Below are 15,600 nucleotides of genomic sequence, written 5' to 3' on the forward strand. Positions count from 1 at the left end.
GCGCCGGGAAGGCGGGGAGCGTGAGGGAGCTTGTGGAAGAGTCGCGCAGGGCGTGGAGGGGCACGGCTTGGGGACCCACCGTGTGAGATGGAGCACGCTGTGGGGACATACTGAGCGTGATGAGGCACATGAAGGGGACACGCGCGGCGGCGAGTGTGTGTGTGTGTGTGTGTGTGACCGGCATGTGGAGGGGAAGCACAGATCCTGATGGGGCACGTGACACACTGAGGGAGGGACACACTGAGCGAGATGGGGCGCGGAGCATAGTGGGAGATTGGGCGGTGACTCGCGGAGGCTGCTGGGCGAGCTGGAGCGCCCGGCGGCGGATGCATGGATCCTAAGGAGGTAGGTGGGGGGGCTCGTGAGGCGCCATGGGGAACGTGAAGGGTTCGCGTGTGGCAAGATGGGGCTCGTGAGGGGAATGCGGGGAAGGAGAAGGGGCATGTGGCTGGGATGTGGAGGGGGCGCTGGATGGGGTGCTGGGTGATCGCGGGCACCTGGCCGGGACGCGTGGGATGGCCTGGGGACTGGGAGCAGAGGCTGTGGCGGGAGCACGCTGGGGAGGACGCACTTCCAGGAACGGTCTGCTGCCAAAAGTGTCAGGCCTCGCACAAGTGGGGTATCTCCCTTTTCCATTTTTCCTCATCTTCCTTTTTGCGCTGGAGACGTTTAGGCGCAGACAGGCCTTTAAAGCCAAAATGCCCAGTTCCTGAGAAAGTAAGACCACATCCCTCACATTTCCTGCCACCAAATCTACGGAATCTGGACGTTACCCCTGGGGACGTGCAAAGCACGGATGACCCCGACCGCGGCCCTGCGGCTGGTTCCCTGGATCCTTCGTTGCCTGACTGCTCCAGGACTGAGAGGTCGCCCCTCTTCTGCAGCAACCTTGCGTTGACTACTGGGTCCTTTCTGCAGTTTAGATGTGTCCTAGAAGGCCTCGCCGTAAACAAGTCCCCAGCCCCCCTTGTCCCCACCACGTCTCACAGGTGGCTCCCTTTCCTACTCTTCACAGGAAAGCTTTTCACAAGAGTTGTTTCGAAGGCTTTCTCAATGATTTTGTACCCAACTCCATTTTCTCTTCAACACCACTTGTTCCTGCTCAGTGTCACCAACAGTGCTCTGAATGCTGCAATCCGCAAGACACCTCTGTCCTCAGATTACTGCAGTCTTGTCAGCGTCTGATGAAGCTGACCTCTCCTTAACATTTTTCTCTTTTGTATTTGTTTCCTACTGTTGTCATAATCAATTACCAGAAAATTAGCTGTTAAGAGCAACAGGTATATATGATCTCAGCTATTTGTCATCAGTTTTGGAGGTTAGAAATCTGACGCTAGTCTCGCTGGATTAAAATCAAGGCCTTAGCCTTAATAGAGGCTCTGGGGAAGAACCTGAAGCCCATTCATGTTGGTAAGTCCAGATCCTTGCAGCAATATACTGGAGGTCCCCATGTCCTTGCCAGCTATCAGCCAGGGGCCTCACTTAGCTCTTAGTGGCCTCTCTCCGGCCCTTGCTCATGAGCTCCCTGTACATCAGTATTAGCAACAGCGTGCTGAATCTTTTCAGGCTTTGAATCCTCTTGCCTCTTTTTCTGCATGTCTTCCTGATTCTTGCCTGGAAAAGTTCTTTATTGTTTCTTTTCAATTTTATTAAAAAAATATTTTTATACAATATCTAAAAATCTTTAAAAAGGTATCTAAGATACTTATTCTTGGAGAATGAGCATGTGCACAGGGGGAGGCACAGAGGGAGAGAATCCTCAAGCAGGCTCTCCACTGAATGTGGAGCCCAATGCAGGGGTCGATCTCAATGCCCTGAGATCATGACCTGAGCTGAAATCAGGAGTTGGATGCTTAACCAACTAAGCCACCCAGGTGCCTGGAAAAGTTCTCTACTGGTAAGGGGTCATATCGATCTGCTTCCTGGTCACGGTGCTCTCCTGATTTTCCTCCTACCTTACTTGCTGTCTCTTTTCAGTCATTTTCCTCTTCCTGATCTCTACACAGTAGCAATCTCAGGACTTTGTCCTTGGACTCTTGCCCTTCTCTGTTCATCCCAGAGAGATTCCAGCTATTCCCACAAATTAAATATATGATGTACTTAGACACGTGGTGTATTCCTGATGAGCCTAGAACCTCCCCTGAGCGCCACAGCTCCAGCCTGCTGTACCCAATTGCCTTTTTCAGTGGCTCTCAAAGTGTAGTTACCGGACCAGCAGCAGTGTTGTCTGGAATTTCTTGAGCCCGACCTTGAGCTCCTGAACCAGAAACACAGGCCAGAACCCAGAAATTTGTGTTTTCACAAGCACCTCAGGTGATTCTGTTTGCTGAAGCCTGCAGACCACTGCTACTCAATTGCTCCACCTGGATGTCCTCAGGCTGTCTGCCTCTAGATTCCCCCACCTACCATTTCACCTTGAAATTTTTTTTTTCTTTTTTCCACCTTGAAATTTTCTATATCAGGCTTCACTATCCACTGAGATGCTAAAGCTACTGTGATCCATTATCTACACAGTAGCCAAAGTGGTCTTTTCAAAATACAAGTCAGACTCTGTTCCCTTGCCTTAAAACCCTCCAATAGCTCCCATTGCCCTAGAAATTGTTATTTTAAGTAGGCTGCATGCTGGGCCCCAATGTAGGCTCTAACTGAAGACCCTAAGATCAAGACCTGAGATCAAGAGTCAGATGCTTAACTGACAGAACCATCCAGGCGCCCCTGCCTTTGAAATTAAATCTAAACCTTTGCCCTCCTCTGCAAGGCCCTCTCTGCTAACTCCTCTGACCTTCTCCTGGTGTTTCTTCTCACTATGCTTCAGCTACTCAGGTCTCCTCTCTAGTGTATCTCATAAATACTGAGCTCTTTCTAGCCTTGGAGTCTTTGCTGCGCATTGCCTGGTTTGCCCTCCTGTAGTCTTCTAGGTGGCTGGCGTCTTTGTGTCCTTCAAGCCTCAGCTCAACCATTCATCCTCAGAGACTCTGCCCTGCCCCTTTGTGACATATTCCTCAAACAACTCATTACCTCTTGCCCTTTTTGTTCTTCATATCCTTACTTCCTGCCAAGGATTTTATTTTTTTTAAAGATTTTATTTATTGATTGATGAGAGACACAGAGAGAAGTAGAGACACAGGCAGAGGGAGAAGCAGGCTCCATGCAGGAAGCCCGACATGGGACTCGATCCCGGGTCTCCAGGATCAGGCCCTGGGCTGAAGACGGCGCTAAAACGCTGAGCCACCCGGGCTGCCCCTACCAAGCATTTAATATCATGATGTTGTCTTGTTTAGATCCTACCCCACACCTACTCCTATTATATTACAAATTCTGAAAGGATGAAAACCTCATAGGTTTTGTTCTTTGATGTCTCCCTAATGCTCAGCTTACTGCTTGATACATAGGTGCTCCATATGTGCAGGTGCTCAACAAATATTTGTTAAATTAACAAATCAGTTAGTTTTCCACATGCCTGTGCCAGACCTTGGTCTTGCTTGTCATGGGGTAGAGATTGCCCCAGCTGGCAGAGAGGGATGCTTAGGCCTATAAAGATTGTGTCCTGCTGGTCTAGAGCTCTTGTTTGTTTCTTTATTCATCTAAACACTTTTTTAAAAAAAAGTCATGAAAGGGGGGAGGGGCAGATGGCGAGGGAAAGGCAGGTTCCCTGTTGAGTGTGAGCCTAGCACAGGGCGTGATCCCATGATCCGTGAGATCATGACCTGACCCAAAACCAAGAGTTGGAGGCTTAACTTACTGAGGCACCTAGGCACTTCTAGAGCTCTTGTTGACACTCCTGGACACCCATCTTCATCTCTTTTCCAATAACTTTTTACCACACCTACATAATATGCATAGTGTGTTAAGACTAATATTTATCAACTGTATAAAAGAAATGTTTAACTTCTAAAACTTTGAAAGATTTTATATAAAAAAAAAAAAAAAATTTCGTGGGATCCCTGGGTGGCGCAGCGGTTTGGCGCCTGCCTTTGGCCCAGGGCGCGATCCTGGAGACCCGGGATCGAATCCCACGTCAGGCTCCCGGTGCATGGAGCCTGCTTCTCCCTCTGCCTGTATCTCTGCCTCTCTCTCTCTCTCTGTGACTATCATAAATAAATAAAAATTAAAAAAAAAAATAAATAAATAAAAAAAAATGTTTAAAAAAAAAAATTTCGTAATTCAAAAATACTGAGTAAAGGAAGTGAGACAGAAGAGCATGTGCTGGGTAATTGTTTATTTGAAATTCAAAACCAGGTTACATTAATCTACGATGATAAGAGTCAGGTTAGTAGCTATCTTTGTTAAGGGGTTTTGACTGGGGAGCACATAGAGTGTCTTCTGGGTGCTGGAAATATTCTGTAGATCTTGAGAGTGAGTATACTCTCATGGAATATGTACATCCAAGCATGTAGTTAAGATTTGTGCCCTTTATAGAACACCTATCTCAAAAACTTGAATAAATAAAAATACCTTCAAAATATAGATTCAGAAAGAATTGTGTTGAAGCATGAGTCCACACCTGATTGGGGTCCGTTAGGTGTGGCTGGGGGCCCACTTCCCCAAGGTGTGGCCTACTTCCCCAAGGTGTGGCCTGATTGGGGTCCGTTAGGTGTGTCTCTCCCCCTTCCCCAAGGTGTGGCCAAGGTGAGCACCTGAATGTTGGGATTATCAATGCTGCCAGGTGAAAGGAGGCTGCCTCCCTGGTCCCGTGATGTGGCCCAGGTTCCACCTGATTCTGGGTGACCTTGACACGGGTATTGCTGGAAAAGGAGGAGGAGCTAAGGGTCAGAGACTAAGGGTGGAGCAGGCATTCAGCTGCAGTCCTCACGTCTCTTAGCGGCTCTGTCGCATCCTGGGGAGAAGACAAGACTGAGCAGATCTGGTGGACATCCCAGTGGACTCTGAGAAAGCAGGTAGTTCATTTAGAATGACCTGGGGGTGTTTGTTGTAAATGCAGATTTCTGGGGCTCTTGGGAAATGTGATGGGTGACTCAGCAGTCTTTTATCACTGTGCTTCCAATGGTTGCTCACCAGTTTGAGAACTGATCTAGAAGGTGGGAAGGACCTTTGCTTGTTTTGGCTGTCCATTTCTGAGTCAGGATGCTTGCTGCTGCTAGAGGGCACATTGTTGGTGTCACTCCAAAGACCCTGCAGAGACGGCCCTTTTTGTGTTTACCTCCAAATCGGAGTGAAATATATAAAATTCTATATCCAAGTGAGTTTCCCCCAATTAAGCCCTTTGGTTTAAAGATAGAAAACAGGGCCAAGGTCACAGGGGTTGGGATTGGAATCCAGGACTGGAGACCCCAAGGCACTTTGATTTCCAGTGGCACTTGCCAGGGTGTGGGGCCACAGCGGGTGGAGGGAGCAGGCTTGAGGAAGCTGCCCTCTGTTCTAGCCCGGCACTGTGGATGGCGTGGCAGGTGAGCGTGCCCGAGCTGGAGGACCGGCTTCAGTGCCCCATCTGCCTGGAGGTCTTCAAGGAGCCCATGATGCTGCAGTGTGGCCACTCCTACTGCAAGGGCTGCCTGGTGTCCCTGTCCCGCCACCTGGACTCAGAGCTCCGCTGCCCAGTGTGCCAACAGGAGGTGGATAGCAGCAGCTCCCCGCCCAATGTCTCCCTGGCACGGGTGATTGAAGCCCTTCAGTTCCCTGGGGATCCAGAGCCCAAGGTCTGTGAGCACCACCGGAATCCGCTCAGCCTCTTCTGTGAGAGGGACCAGGAGCTCATCTGCGGCCTCTGTGGCCTGCTGGGCTCCCACCAGCACCATCGTGTCACACCGGCCTCCACTGTCTACAGCCGCATGAAGGTGAGCAGTAAGGCTGCTGGGAGGTTGGGATCAGGGACCCACCAAGCCTAGCTCCTGCACTCTTTGGGTGCCATCACATGGCACCGAAGGGTTCCCTCCAGCCCTGTCCTGGAGTAGAACTCGTAGAGCATGCATCCATCCATCATGTTCTGAACAGCTGCTCCAATCTCCAGCAGGTGTTCAGGACTACTGACTTGCATGATGGAGAGCCCCTTGTCAAGTGATAGCCCATTCCTCTGCTCTATTTTTCTTTGTCGCTCTCATTTATATTTTGAGTGCTCCCAGAATATGCATGAGGGCAAGCACTTTTATTTCCTCAGGTATTTTCATGCCTAGAGCCATGCTTAGCATGTAGTAAAAGCTTAAAAGTGTATTTGCAAAAACTATGGATTCCTGGTCTCATGGACTTTTGCCTCAGATCTAGCAGATCATCATTTAAGGTGAATATTTTAGGTTAAAATGTTGATCTAAGATTTATGAAGGGTGGGATTATTGTTATACTTTACAAATGAGGAAACAGGCTCAGAGAAGGTAAGGATCTTACCCAAGGTCATACAGTTTGTCAGTGGCAGAGTAAGGACTCAGACTGTGGCCAGTTTTCTTTCTATTGCCAACAGATCAAGGAAGGGTGGGAAGGATTCTTGGAAGTGAATTGTTACAGGGCACCTGGCATAGTGTTTGGGAGGAAGGGAGAGTAAAGGTAAGGATTGACAAAATACAGGTGATAGGGGCAGGGAAAAGAAAGAGCATCAAGATCTGAAGGCAGAGTTGCAGGGATTTCCTGGGTGAGTTGCAGTGTTTCTTTGTTTCTTCAACCCTGGAAGACAAGTATGAAAATGTGCACAGGGCCAACCCAGCCATCCACCAGCCCCTCTTACCCACAGATGTTTATTGGCACCTAATGTGTGCTAGGTGTTGTACTAAAGCCTATGGTACAATAGTGAGCAAGAGGTTTGCCCCACCCTGGGGAGCTCACAGCCTGGGAGTCTGGCAGAGTCCCATGTGTTGGGTGCTTTTGTCAGGGTTAAGTATAGGCAGTGAGGAGATCATCTTGAATGTAGCTCCTGCAGGATCTCAGATGGTCAGGGAAGGAAGGTTTCCTGGAAGAAGCAGACTGTTAAACCAAGACCTAACCATAGGGAAGACTTGGTAGGAAAAGAAGGGAGGAAGGCATTCCATGTATAAACACAGCCCTGCAAAAGATCAGGAGGGAGGGATATTTAAGGAATTATAAGTTGTTCTGTTAGGCTCAGGGGAGAGTTAGGTAAGTGGAGGCCAGGTCCTGGTAAGGCTTATGTGACACATGAAGGGATTTGTAGCTTATTCTGAGGACCATTATGGTGGTGGGGGCACTGGAGGGTTCTAAGCAGAGTTGTGATATAGTCCACACACTCTGCTGGAAGGTGGACTGGAGAAAGAGGCTGGGGGTGTAGTAGGACTGGAATAACTACATATAAATGGTAATTGAAGCCGCAGGAGTGGAGAAAACCAACCAGGATAGTCTGCAGAGTGATAGGGAAGACATAGATGATACCCCCAAGGAGACCAGGGTTTAAGATTCGGGTAGATAGAGCACCCCAAAAGGGACAGAAAGAATCAACAGAGAGTACGAACACTGGCTGAATATGGCCTCCTGGAAATCAGAGTGTTTTAATGAGAACAAGATCACATGTGTGAAATGCCTGCTGGGGATTGGAAAGAGTCTGTAGGATTTAGCAGTAAGAATTGATTATCTTGGCAGGAATAGTTTTAGTGGAGTGTGACAGGAGGAAGCCAAATTGCAGTGCAGTGAAATTGAGCCTGTGTTTTATTAGCCCAGGAAAGAGGAAACACACAGGAGCTTGCTCATCATTTCTGGCTTGGAGCCTGGGACCACTTGGGTCCTGGTTTTAGATGTGGGTGTTTGTGATCCCAAATTCTTCTCTGTGATGCAACAAAATTATGTTCTTATTGTATCCTTTTCACGCATTCCTGTTTTCCTCCTATTGATTGAGGTCTTGAGATTATTTATTTGTATGATTCTGTTTCCTCTCACAGTGACCCAGGATATGGGAAAGAGGGAAAGAATAATCTCATCTCTCTATGCCTCAGGAGAATTACTACTGGAATTCCTTTTTTAAAAACTTTATTTATGATAGTCACACACACACAGAGAGAGAGAGAGGCAGAGACATAGGCAGAGGGAGAAGCAGTCTCCATGCACCGGGAGCCCGACGTGGGATTCGATCCCGGGTCTCCAGGATCGCGCCCTGGGCCAAAGGCAGGCGCTAAACCGCTGCGCCACCCAAGGATCCCCTACCACTGGAATTCCATTCTTGGGTTGCTGGAAGATCTTCCAATGCCTCATTATCCAGTGCAAGATTCTGTGTACATATACCCCTACACTGGCTTTATTCTTTATTCAGCTCATTATCAGAAAGGGTTTTGCAGCTGGATTCTTTTTTTTTTTTTTTTTTTACTTTTATTTATTTTTTAGTAATCTCTACGCCGGCTGTGGGACTTGAACTCACAACTGAGAGATTAAGAGTCACATGCTCTTCCAGCTGAGCCAGCCAGGTGCCTCTTTTGCTGCTGATTTCTTCTTTGGAACTATCTTAAGCCAAAGATCATGTATGCTCCATGTGCACAAACCAGCAGGGCTCCACTTAAGTAGTGCAGCTGGATGGGGTTGTAGGTAGTCCTGGTTGAACCCTTAATACTCAGTCAGAGGGCGCCTGGGTGGTTCAGTTGGCTAATCATTTGCCTTTGGGGATCCCTGGGTGGCGCAGCGGTTTGGCGCCTGCCTTTGGCCCAGGGCGCGATCTTGGAGACCCGGGATCGAATCCCACGTCAGGCTCCCTGCATGGAGCCTGCTTCTCCCTCTGCCTGTGTCTCTGTCTCTCTCTCTATCATAAATAAATAAAATATTAAAAAAAAATCATTTGCCTTTGGTTCAGGCCATGATCCCAGAGTCCTGGTATGGAGCCCTGTGTCAGGTTCCCTGCTCAGTGGGGAGTCTGATTCTCTCTTTCCCTCTCCCTCTTTGTGTGCTTGTGCTCTTTCTCTAGCTCTCTCTCTCTCTGAAATAAATAAAATCTTAAAAACAACAACTCCAATTTGGGGCCAGGGAAGCCTAGGAGAAGTAAGTTTATCCGCCTGGGAAGGCCCCAAATCCCAGCTGGATCCAAGCCTGCTAGGGAAGACTTAGGTCTTTACAGGGAGTAGGGACTCCCTAGGTAAACCTGGACAACTGCATACACCATTGGTCTCTCTTGGGGCCGGGCTTTTTGTGATACCTTGATCAAATGCCCACTGATTCTAGACCTGCTGGTGACCAGAGAGTTTACTTAGTGGGCACCCAATGGCCAGCATTCCATTCAGGGAATGTTGGCTTCAGAGTGATCATCGCCCCTCTTGGATATTGTGTAGTGACTTCCAAGTGGTTATAGTGTTTAGCATCCATCTCCATGTTCTGAAGAGGGATGACCTGGAGATCCTTTTCTATCTGGGTAATTCCTGCCCTCAATATAGAATATTCTTGAATAATCTTAACCTATATTGGAGTCAAGAGTACCCAGCTAGCTCTTTCCCTGTTTCCACTGGGATGCTTGTGGCCATTGGGATGCTGCCTGGAAGGGTGAAGCTCAGGGCTTGTCCCAAAGAGCTGAAAAGGTGAAGGGGTCCAGCTACTCACAAGGCCATGGTACATTGCCTCCAGGAGGAGCTAGCGGCTCTCATCTCTGACCTGAAGCGGGAGCAGAAGAAGGTGGATGAGCATATTGCCAAACTGGTGAACAATAGGACCCGGATTGTTGTGAGTGCCCTTTTCCTCTGTACCCTTACCCTGGGCCTGGCCACCTTCCCTTTTCTGCAGAGCCCAGTTCTGATATGTTATTTACAGAAATCCATGCCTTCATATAAAGCCAGAATTCAAAGTATTCTAGGGCAGAGTGGGAAAAGGGCAAATCCCCTCAGGGAAATCAACTCAGTTGTTAGGACTCTGTCCAAGTTGGCTGTGTCCCTCTTGTCCTTGGGACTGAGATAACACAGAACCCAAGTCCCAGAGGTAAACAGCTCAAAGTGTGGGCATAACTCTTCTGCCCTCTGTGCTTCACCTTGGCAGTCTATGTGGTGCCCACCTACTACCTTGGAGCAAAGGTGTAGAAAAGCTTGGTGGCTTTCTGCTTTTCCGGAGTGACAAGCACACTGGGGCTAGGAGTGTTCTGAACAAAAGATTCACAGCCATATTCTGTTTTGAAGGGGAGAAAACATTTTATGGATAGTATTAAAACCTAATAGAAACAAGAAAAAGGAAATGTGTGCTTAGATTAGGGAGGGCAATCAATAGTAAGCAGTAAAGGAGAATAAGACACAGTGATATCAGATCGGACACTTATAACATCCAACCTCCTCAGCGGGCGAAGCCTGAGGGAGAGGCCTGGATGGAGTGTCTTTTCCTCAAGTGAGACTTGCAACTGGCCATCCCCATAAGGGTTGTATTTATAGGGCAAATGACAGTCTGAAGTTAAACATTTGTTCATCTCTGCAGTTTGGAGTGAGCTGCATTCCTCTGTTACCATGTCTTTACATCTTCAAAGAGCCTGGTCTAGGTGTGCTTGCCCCTTCTCCCAGATTCCATTCTGGGGGGCCAGCCCAGCCTGGAGTTGGAGGGAGATGTAAAGCAAGATTTACAGTTCCTGGCGTCTAGAGGCCAGCTCACGTCAACTAATCAGGTTCCCAAGGTCACTCATGCAGCACAAGTCTCACAAACAACATTCTTTCACCTGCCTGGTAAGTGCAGGTTGGGGTGGGGTAGTTAGTTATTCAGGACAGATCGCAGAAATCTTCATATGATTCAGGAGGGTATGGAGCCCAGGCCCTGCAGGCATTTGTGAAGCAGGATCAGGAGGCCTGTGTCCTCTGTGAATCACCTTGGTTAACCCTCCTCACCCTGAGAGAGAGAGGTGGCATTATCCTTGTCTGATGGAGGCTGAGCTCAGAGTCACTCAGGGAATCCTGACTGTCTGAAGTCTGCTCTCCCAGGGCCTTGCAGACTTTCCATTTGTGGAATATTGTACTAAAGCTAAATCTTATGTGCACATTTAATAGTTAAGGCAGTTGAAAGCAGAGCCACTGTATTTGAAATGGGAGCTGGGAGCCCAGTCTCTCCCCTGCCTCTGTTCCCCTCCCCATGGCTGCATGTGGGATGCCCAGGCACAGCATGAACACTGAACTCAACTACTAGAACCAGCTCCAGTTGGGGAGGCCCAGGAAGCCCTAGGCTGCCAGGGCAGAGGGACACTGATGTCAGCCATAGCCAGGCAGTTCTGCCTGAGGCTCCAGCTGTAACCAGCCCCTTCTTGTCCCAGAATGAATCTGATGTCTTCAGCTGGGTGATTCGCCGTGAGTTCCAGGAGCTGCACCACTTGGTGGATGAGGAGAAGGCCCGCTGCCTGGAAGGGTTGGAGGGTCATACCCGTGGCCTCGTGGCCTCCCTGGATATGCAGCTGGAGCAGGCTCAGGGCACTCAGAAGCGGTTGGTCCAGGCCGAGCGTGTGCTGGAGCAGTTCAGTAATGAGAATTACCACAAGTTCATCCAGGTGAGTGGACAAGGGAGCGTCCCCCATGGCAAGGACCCCAGGGCTCCAAGAGCCTCCCCCATGCCTTAACCCTTCTGTTTTGTCTTCCAGAATTATCACTCCATGGTCTCCAGGTAATAACCTTGGAAGGAGCTCTCAGCTTGGATCTGGTGGCTCCTCTCCACCACTTCCTGCTTTCAGCTATACCAGTGCCTTGGCAGCAGCTGCCCACATCTGACTCTGTACTGAGCTCGGGGAACATGGAGATGAATGTCATGCCCCTGCCATTAAGGGTCTCAAAGACTGGTGGGCGGCAGATGGTGAATTGTGGTTACATCACCGTGGGTACCTAAAACCGTAAAAGTTCACACATGAGCTACAGAAATAACAGGAGATGGTTTGGGTTTGGGGGTGGGGGGATTGGCAAAGATGATGCACAGGTGGGTGAGCTTAGGATTGAGAATGGGTGTTGGCCAGGCAAGCAGAGTGGGGAATGGTCACATGAAAGGGTGAAGTAGGTCATGGACTTGGGAGAATTATGAACTTATTAGTACAAGTGCTGTAAAACATGTGATGCAGGGCAGAATGGGAGAGGTGGGTAGGAGCCAGAATGAGGGGCCTTGAATCCTGCACCATGGTGTGGGAAGGGATTGGATCCATGTTCCAGTCCCAGCAAATGAACAACCATGCAGTTCCTCGGCCTTCGTCAGACCATGATTGTGAGGATCTCCTTTTTTTTTTTTTTTTTCAAATTTCCTTTAGTCTTAAGGACAATCAGCTCAGGAGTGTTGGTTTAAATGAATGGACAGTGAGGCTGTTGGGGAGCAGGTGTGTACTCCAGCTGTGGCTAGGGGCCGGGGTCGCCCAGTATAGAGAAGCTGTCCTCAAACGTTAGTGTGCATCAGGACCACGTGGAGGGCTCATTAAGTCATCACTGGGCTCTAGTAATCACTTTCTGATTCAGCAGGACTGAGGTTGGACCTGAGACATTTCTAACAAGCCCCCAGGTGATGCTGCTGGTCTCATACCTGCCCTGATATAGAGTGTTTCTCCTTCCAGGAAGGGGGCGGGCCCTCAGAGCAGGGTGGAGGGGAGGGAATGACTGGCATCTTGAATGCGCAGTCTTTGGAGCTCCAAGAGGCTTGTTGAATGTGGGTGAGAATGAAGGGGTGGGGTTGGTGTGCAGCTCTGCCGTCATGGTGAACCATCACCCTCAGCACAGAGCTCCAGCAGGCCCGGCCTTTGGAAGGCACCTTCAGCCCCATCTCCTTCAAGCCAGGCCTCCACCAGGCGGACATCAAGCTGACCGTGTGGAAAAGGCTCTTCCGCAAAGTTCTGCCAGGTAGGGCTCTGACGCTGCTCTCTTCCCTGAAGACTGCCCTGCAGGGTGGGCAGCAGTTTGTCAGTTGTGCCAGGGCTTAGGGCCCAGAAGACTGGAAAGCTGTGTGCATGGGTTAGTGGTGAGAGCGTGGCTTTGGGGTTCCATTAGACACCCTGGGCTCAAGCTCAGCTCCATGTCTTATTGGCCAAGGCAAGTTGTGTAACTCCTTTTTTTTTTTTTAATTAAAAAAAAATTAAAGAGCCAGGGCTCAAGTTGAGGGAGGGGTAGAGGAGAGAGAGCATCCCAAGCAGACTCATCACTGAGGACGGGGCCCAACACAGGGCTTGATCTCACACCCTAAGACCATGACCTGAGCCGAAACTGAGAGTCCAACACTTAACGGACTGAGTTCCTCAAGCACTCCAGGTGGGTGCCCTTTCCCTTAGCCAGAATGCCTCCTACACAGCTGTCCATTTTTTTCCACCCTTCAGGAATTGTTCATGCATTCAGCAAACATCTTTAGGGTTCCCTCTTCTGTGTTTGGCCCCTCCTTAGACGGCCTCTCGAATACAGGGATGAGGCCACTGCAGTTCCTCCCTTGAGGAGCTCAGGGTCTGCTGCCTTCTGTGTAGCTTAAAAACACTTTTTTGATCTCTCTCAGCCCCGGAGTCCCTCAAGCTAGACCCTGCCACGGCCCACCCCCTCCTGGAGCTCTCCAAGGGCAACACAGTGGTGCAGTGTGGGCTTCTGGCCCAGCGGCGTGCCAGCCAACCTGAGCGCTTTGACTACAGTACCTGTGTCCTGGCCAACCGGGGCTTCTCCTGTGGTCGTCACTACTGGGAGGTGGTGGTGGGCAACAAGAGCGACTGGCGCCTGGGAGTCATCAAGGGCACTGCCAGTCGCAAGGGCAAGCTGAGCAAGTCCCCAGAGAACGGCATGTGGCTCATTGGCCTGAAGGAGGGCCGGGTGTATGAGGCTTTCAGCTGCCCTCGGGTGCCCCTGCCTGTGGCTGGTCACCCCCACCGTATCGGTGTCTACTTGCACTATGAGCACGGAGAGCTCACTTTCTTCGATGCTGACCGCCCCGATGACCTGCGGCTACTCTACACATTCCAGGCTGACTTCCAGGGCAAGCTCTACCCCATCCTGGACACGTGCTGGCACGAGAGGGGCAGCAACGCACTGCCTATGGTGCTGTCCCCGCCCAGCGGGCCTGTCCACCTCACCCCTCCGCAGCCCACCAAGCTGTAGGGTTGCTGGTGAGTCTGCCTGCCTACAGGCTCTTCCAGCAGGGGCTCTGCTGGGTTCAGCCAGCAGAGATGATGACGTCCTTTACTCTTTGGGAAGGTCTTCATGCCTGTGTATTCCTGGAAACAGTTAATGAAAAGAAGAAAAGGACCATAATCCCTTCCCTATCAGCCAGGCGTGTATTTATTAACCTTTTGCTGGTCATTCACCTGCTTATTAACCAGCAGAACCAGGCCTTAGTGTCCTTGGGTTAAGATAGACTTCCCTTGATCCCTCCTAACCATGCTTTCTGCTTGCTCTTTTAACAAAAGGTGGAAACATTCCCATGTATATTTTCTGTCAACGTGAACTTAAGGATAATAAATTTGACATGATCTTTCTCTTTATTAAACTGCTGTATGTATATACTGCTTTATGTAGGTGTTTAAAAGCAGCTCCAGTCTCTGGTGGGGCCAGAAATCCCCTCTACCTTGGGCTGGCTCTCTCTGGTTAAGAGTCATGTCAGTCGCTCTATTATTGCTGTTTTCAAAGACCCTGCTGCATCTGCCTCCCCATTAGTTGAGATGGAAATAACACTTCAGAGCAGAAGCAGGTAGGGTCCAGACAGGTGTGGCCTATCTCTGAAAGCTGCTGGGCATGTGTGAGTGGGTCCAGGGTCCCGATCTGTTCATGAAGAGCTGATGGTGTCCCCTCCAGACCACAGCTGGGACAGCTGAATTCTCTCCCAAGGATTGGAAAGTTGGAAGAGAGAATGCTTGGAGCTGGATCATCTGAGACCTGGTGCTTTAGAGAGAAGCTCCTCAGCCTGTGCCTCCAAGCTCTGTGGAGCTGCCTGAGAGACTTCCCTGGGGGAACCACTTTGCCCCAGTGCCCTAGCACGCACCCACATTGACCTGACCTTCAGCCCATCTGAGTGGTCCTCCAGGGACTGGAGAGGATGGGGGGGCTCATGAGGCACTAACCCAAGGCCATCTCCAGTGACTTTGTCCCATTGGAGACTGTCCGGAGATGTGGCTTCCCAGGCTTTGAAGTGTGAGACTTTCTGCCCTACCACCTTCCAAGTAGAGCTATAGATCATAAAACAGCTTAACTGCATCTAGAACTGGCTTTTTTAAAAATTTAATTTATTTGAGACACAGGCAGAGACGTAGGCAGAGGGAGAAGCAGGCTCCATGCAGGGAGCCCAATGTGGAACTCGATCCAAGGATCATGGGATCACGCCTTGAGCCAAAGGCAGGTGCTCAACTGCTGAACCACCCAGGTGTCCCCAGAACTGGCTTCTTAGGAATAGGAGGTCCTCCAACCCTCACTGTAGTCATCCTTCTGTTGTGTGCAACAAGAACCATGTGGAGCTGGCACCTTTGGCTAATCTGCCTGTGTAAGTAGTAAGCTGTGTGAATCAAAAAGTGCTTGTTATCTTTACTGGCTGAATTTGTCGGGTGTTGGCCTTGGTTGCCGTCTGACACCTTAGAGACCTGGTTTTGGTTCTGCAGCTCTTCCTTCAATTCCATTACTGGGCAGGAGATTGTGGCCCTCTATATCCACTTTCCTACCCCCTTCCCTTCTCCACCCTGTCTTCCATCCTGGGAGGGTGGGAGGCTCCCCTATGGGGAGCAGAACAATCTGGCTTCCTGTTGGGTTCAGCAGATGGGAGTGACTGGCAGGAGATATAAGGGCA

General features: G+C 49.9%; 1 protein-coding gene across 3 annotated transcripts; it reads left to right on the forward strand.

Annotated features, from left to right (window-relative positions):
* Positions 1-33: 33 nt before the first annotated feature.
* LOC112935791 (E3 ubiquitin-protein ligase TRIM50) lies at positions 34-14,313 on the forward strand. Of its 3 annotated transcripts, XM_072752888.1 has the most exons (8): positions 34-345; positions 4,823-4,898; positions 5,384-5,795; positions 9,493-9,588; positions 11,144-11,374; positions 11,465-11,487; positions 12,571-12,695; positions 13,336-14,313. In XM_072752888.1, exons 3-8 carry the CDS (start codon positions 5,397-5,399, stop codon positions 13,923-13,925), a joined length of 1,464 nt encoding a protein of 487 aa, XP_072608989.1. In that variant the 5' UTR covers positions 34-345; positions 4,823-4,898; positions 5,384-5,396; the 3' UTR covers positions 13,926-14,313. The 3 variants fall into 3 exon arrangements, with proteins under 3 accessions (XP_072608989.1, XP_025875482.1, XP_072608990.1); XM_026019697.2 differs by lacking the exon at positions 34-345 and having other exon boundaries at positions 4,638-4,898; XM_072752889.1 differs by lacking the exons at positions 34-345; positions 9,493-9,588 and having other exon boundaries at positions 4,773-4,898.
* The last annotated feature ends 1,287 nt before the right edge of the window (positions 14,314-15,600 follow it).

Source organism: Vulpes vulpes, chromosome 3 (assembly GCF_048418805.1).
Source record: "Vulpes vulpes isolate BD-2025 chromosome 3, VulVul3, whole genome shotgun sequence".
In the NCBI taxonomy this organism is placed as follows: domain Eukaryota; kingdom Metazoa; phylum Chordata; class Mammalia; order Carnivora; family Canidae; genus Vulpes; species Vulpes vulpes.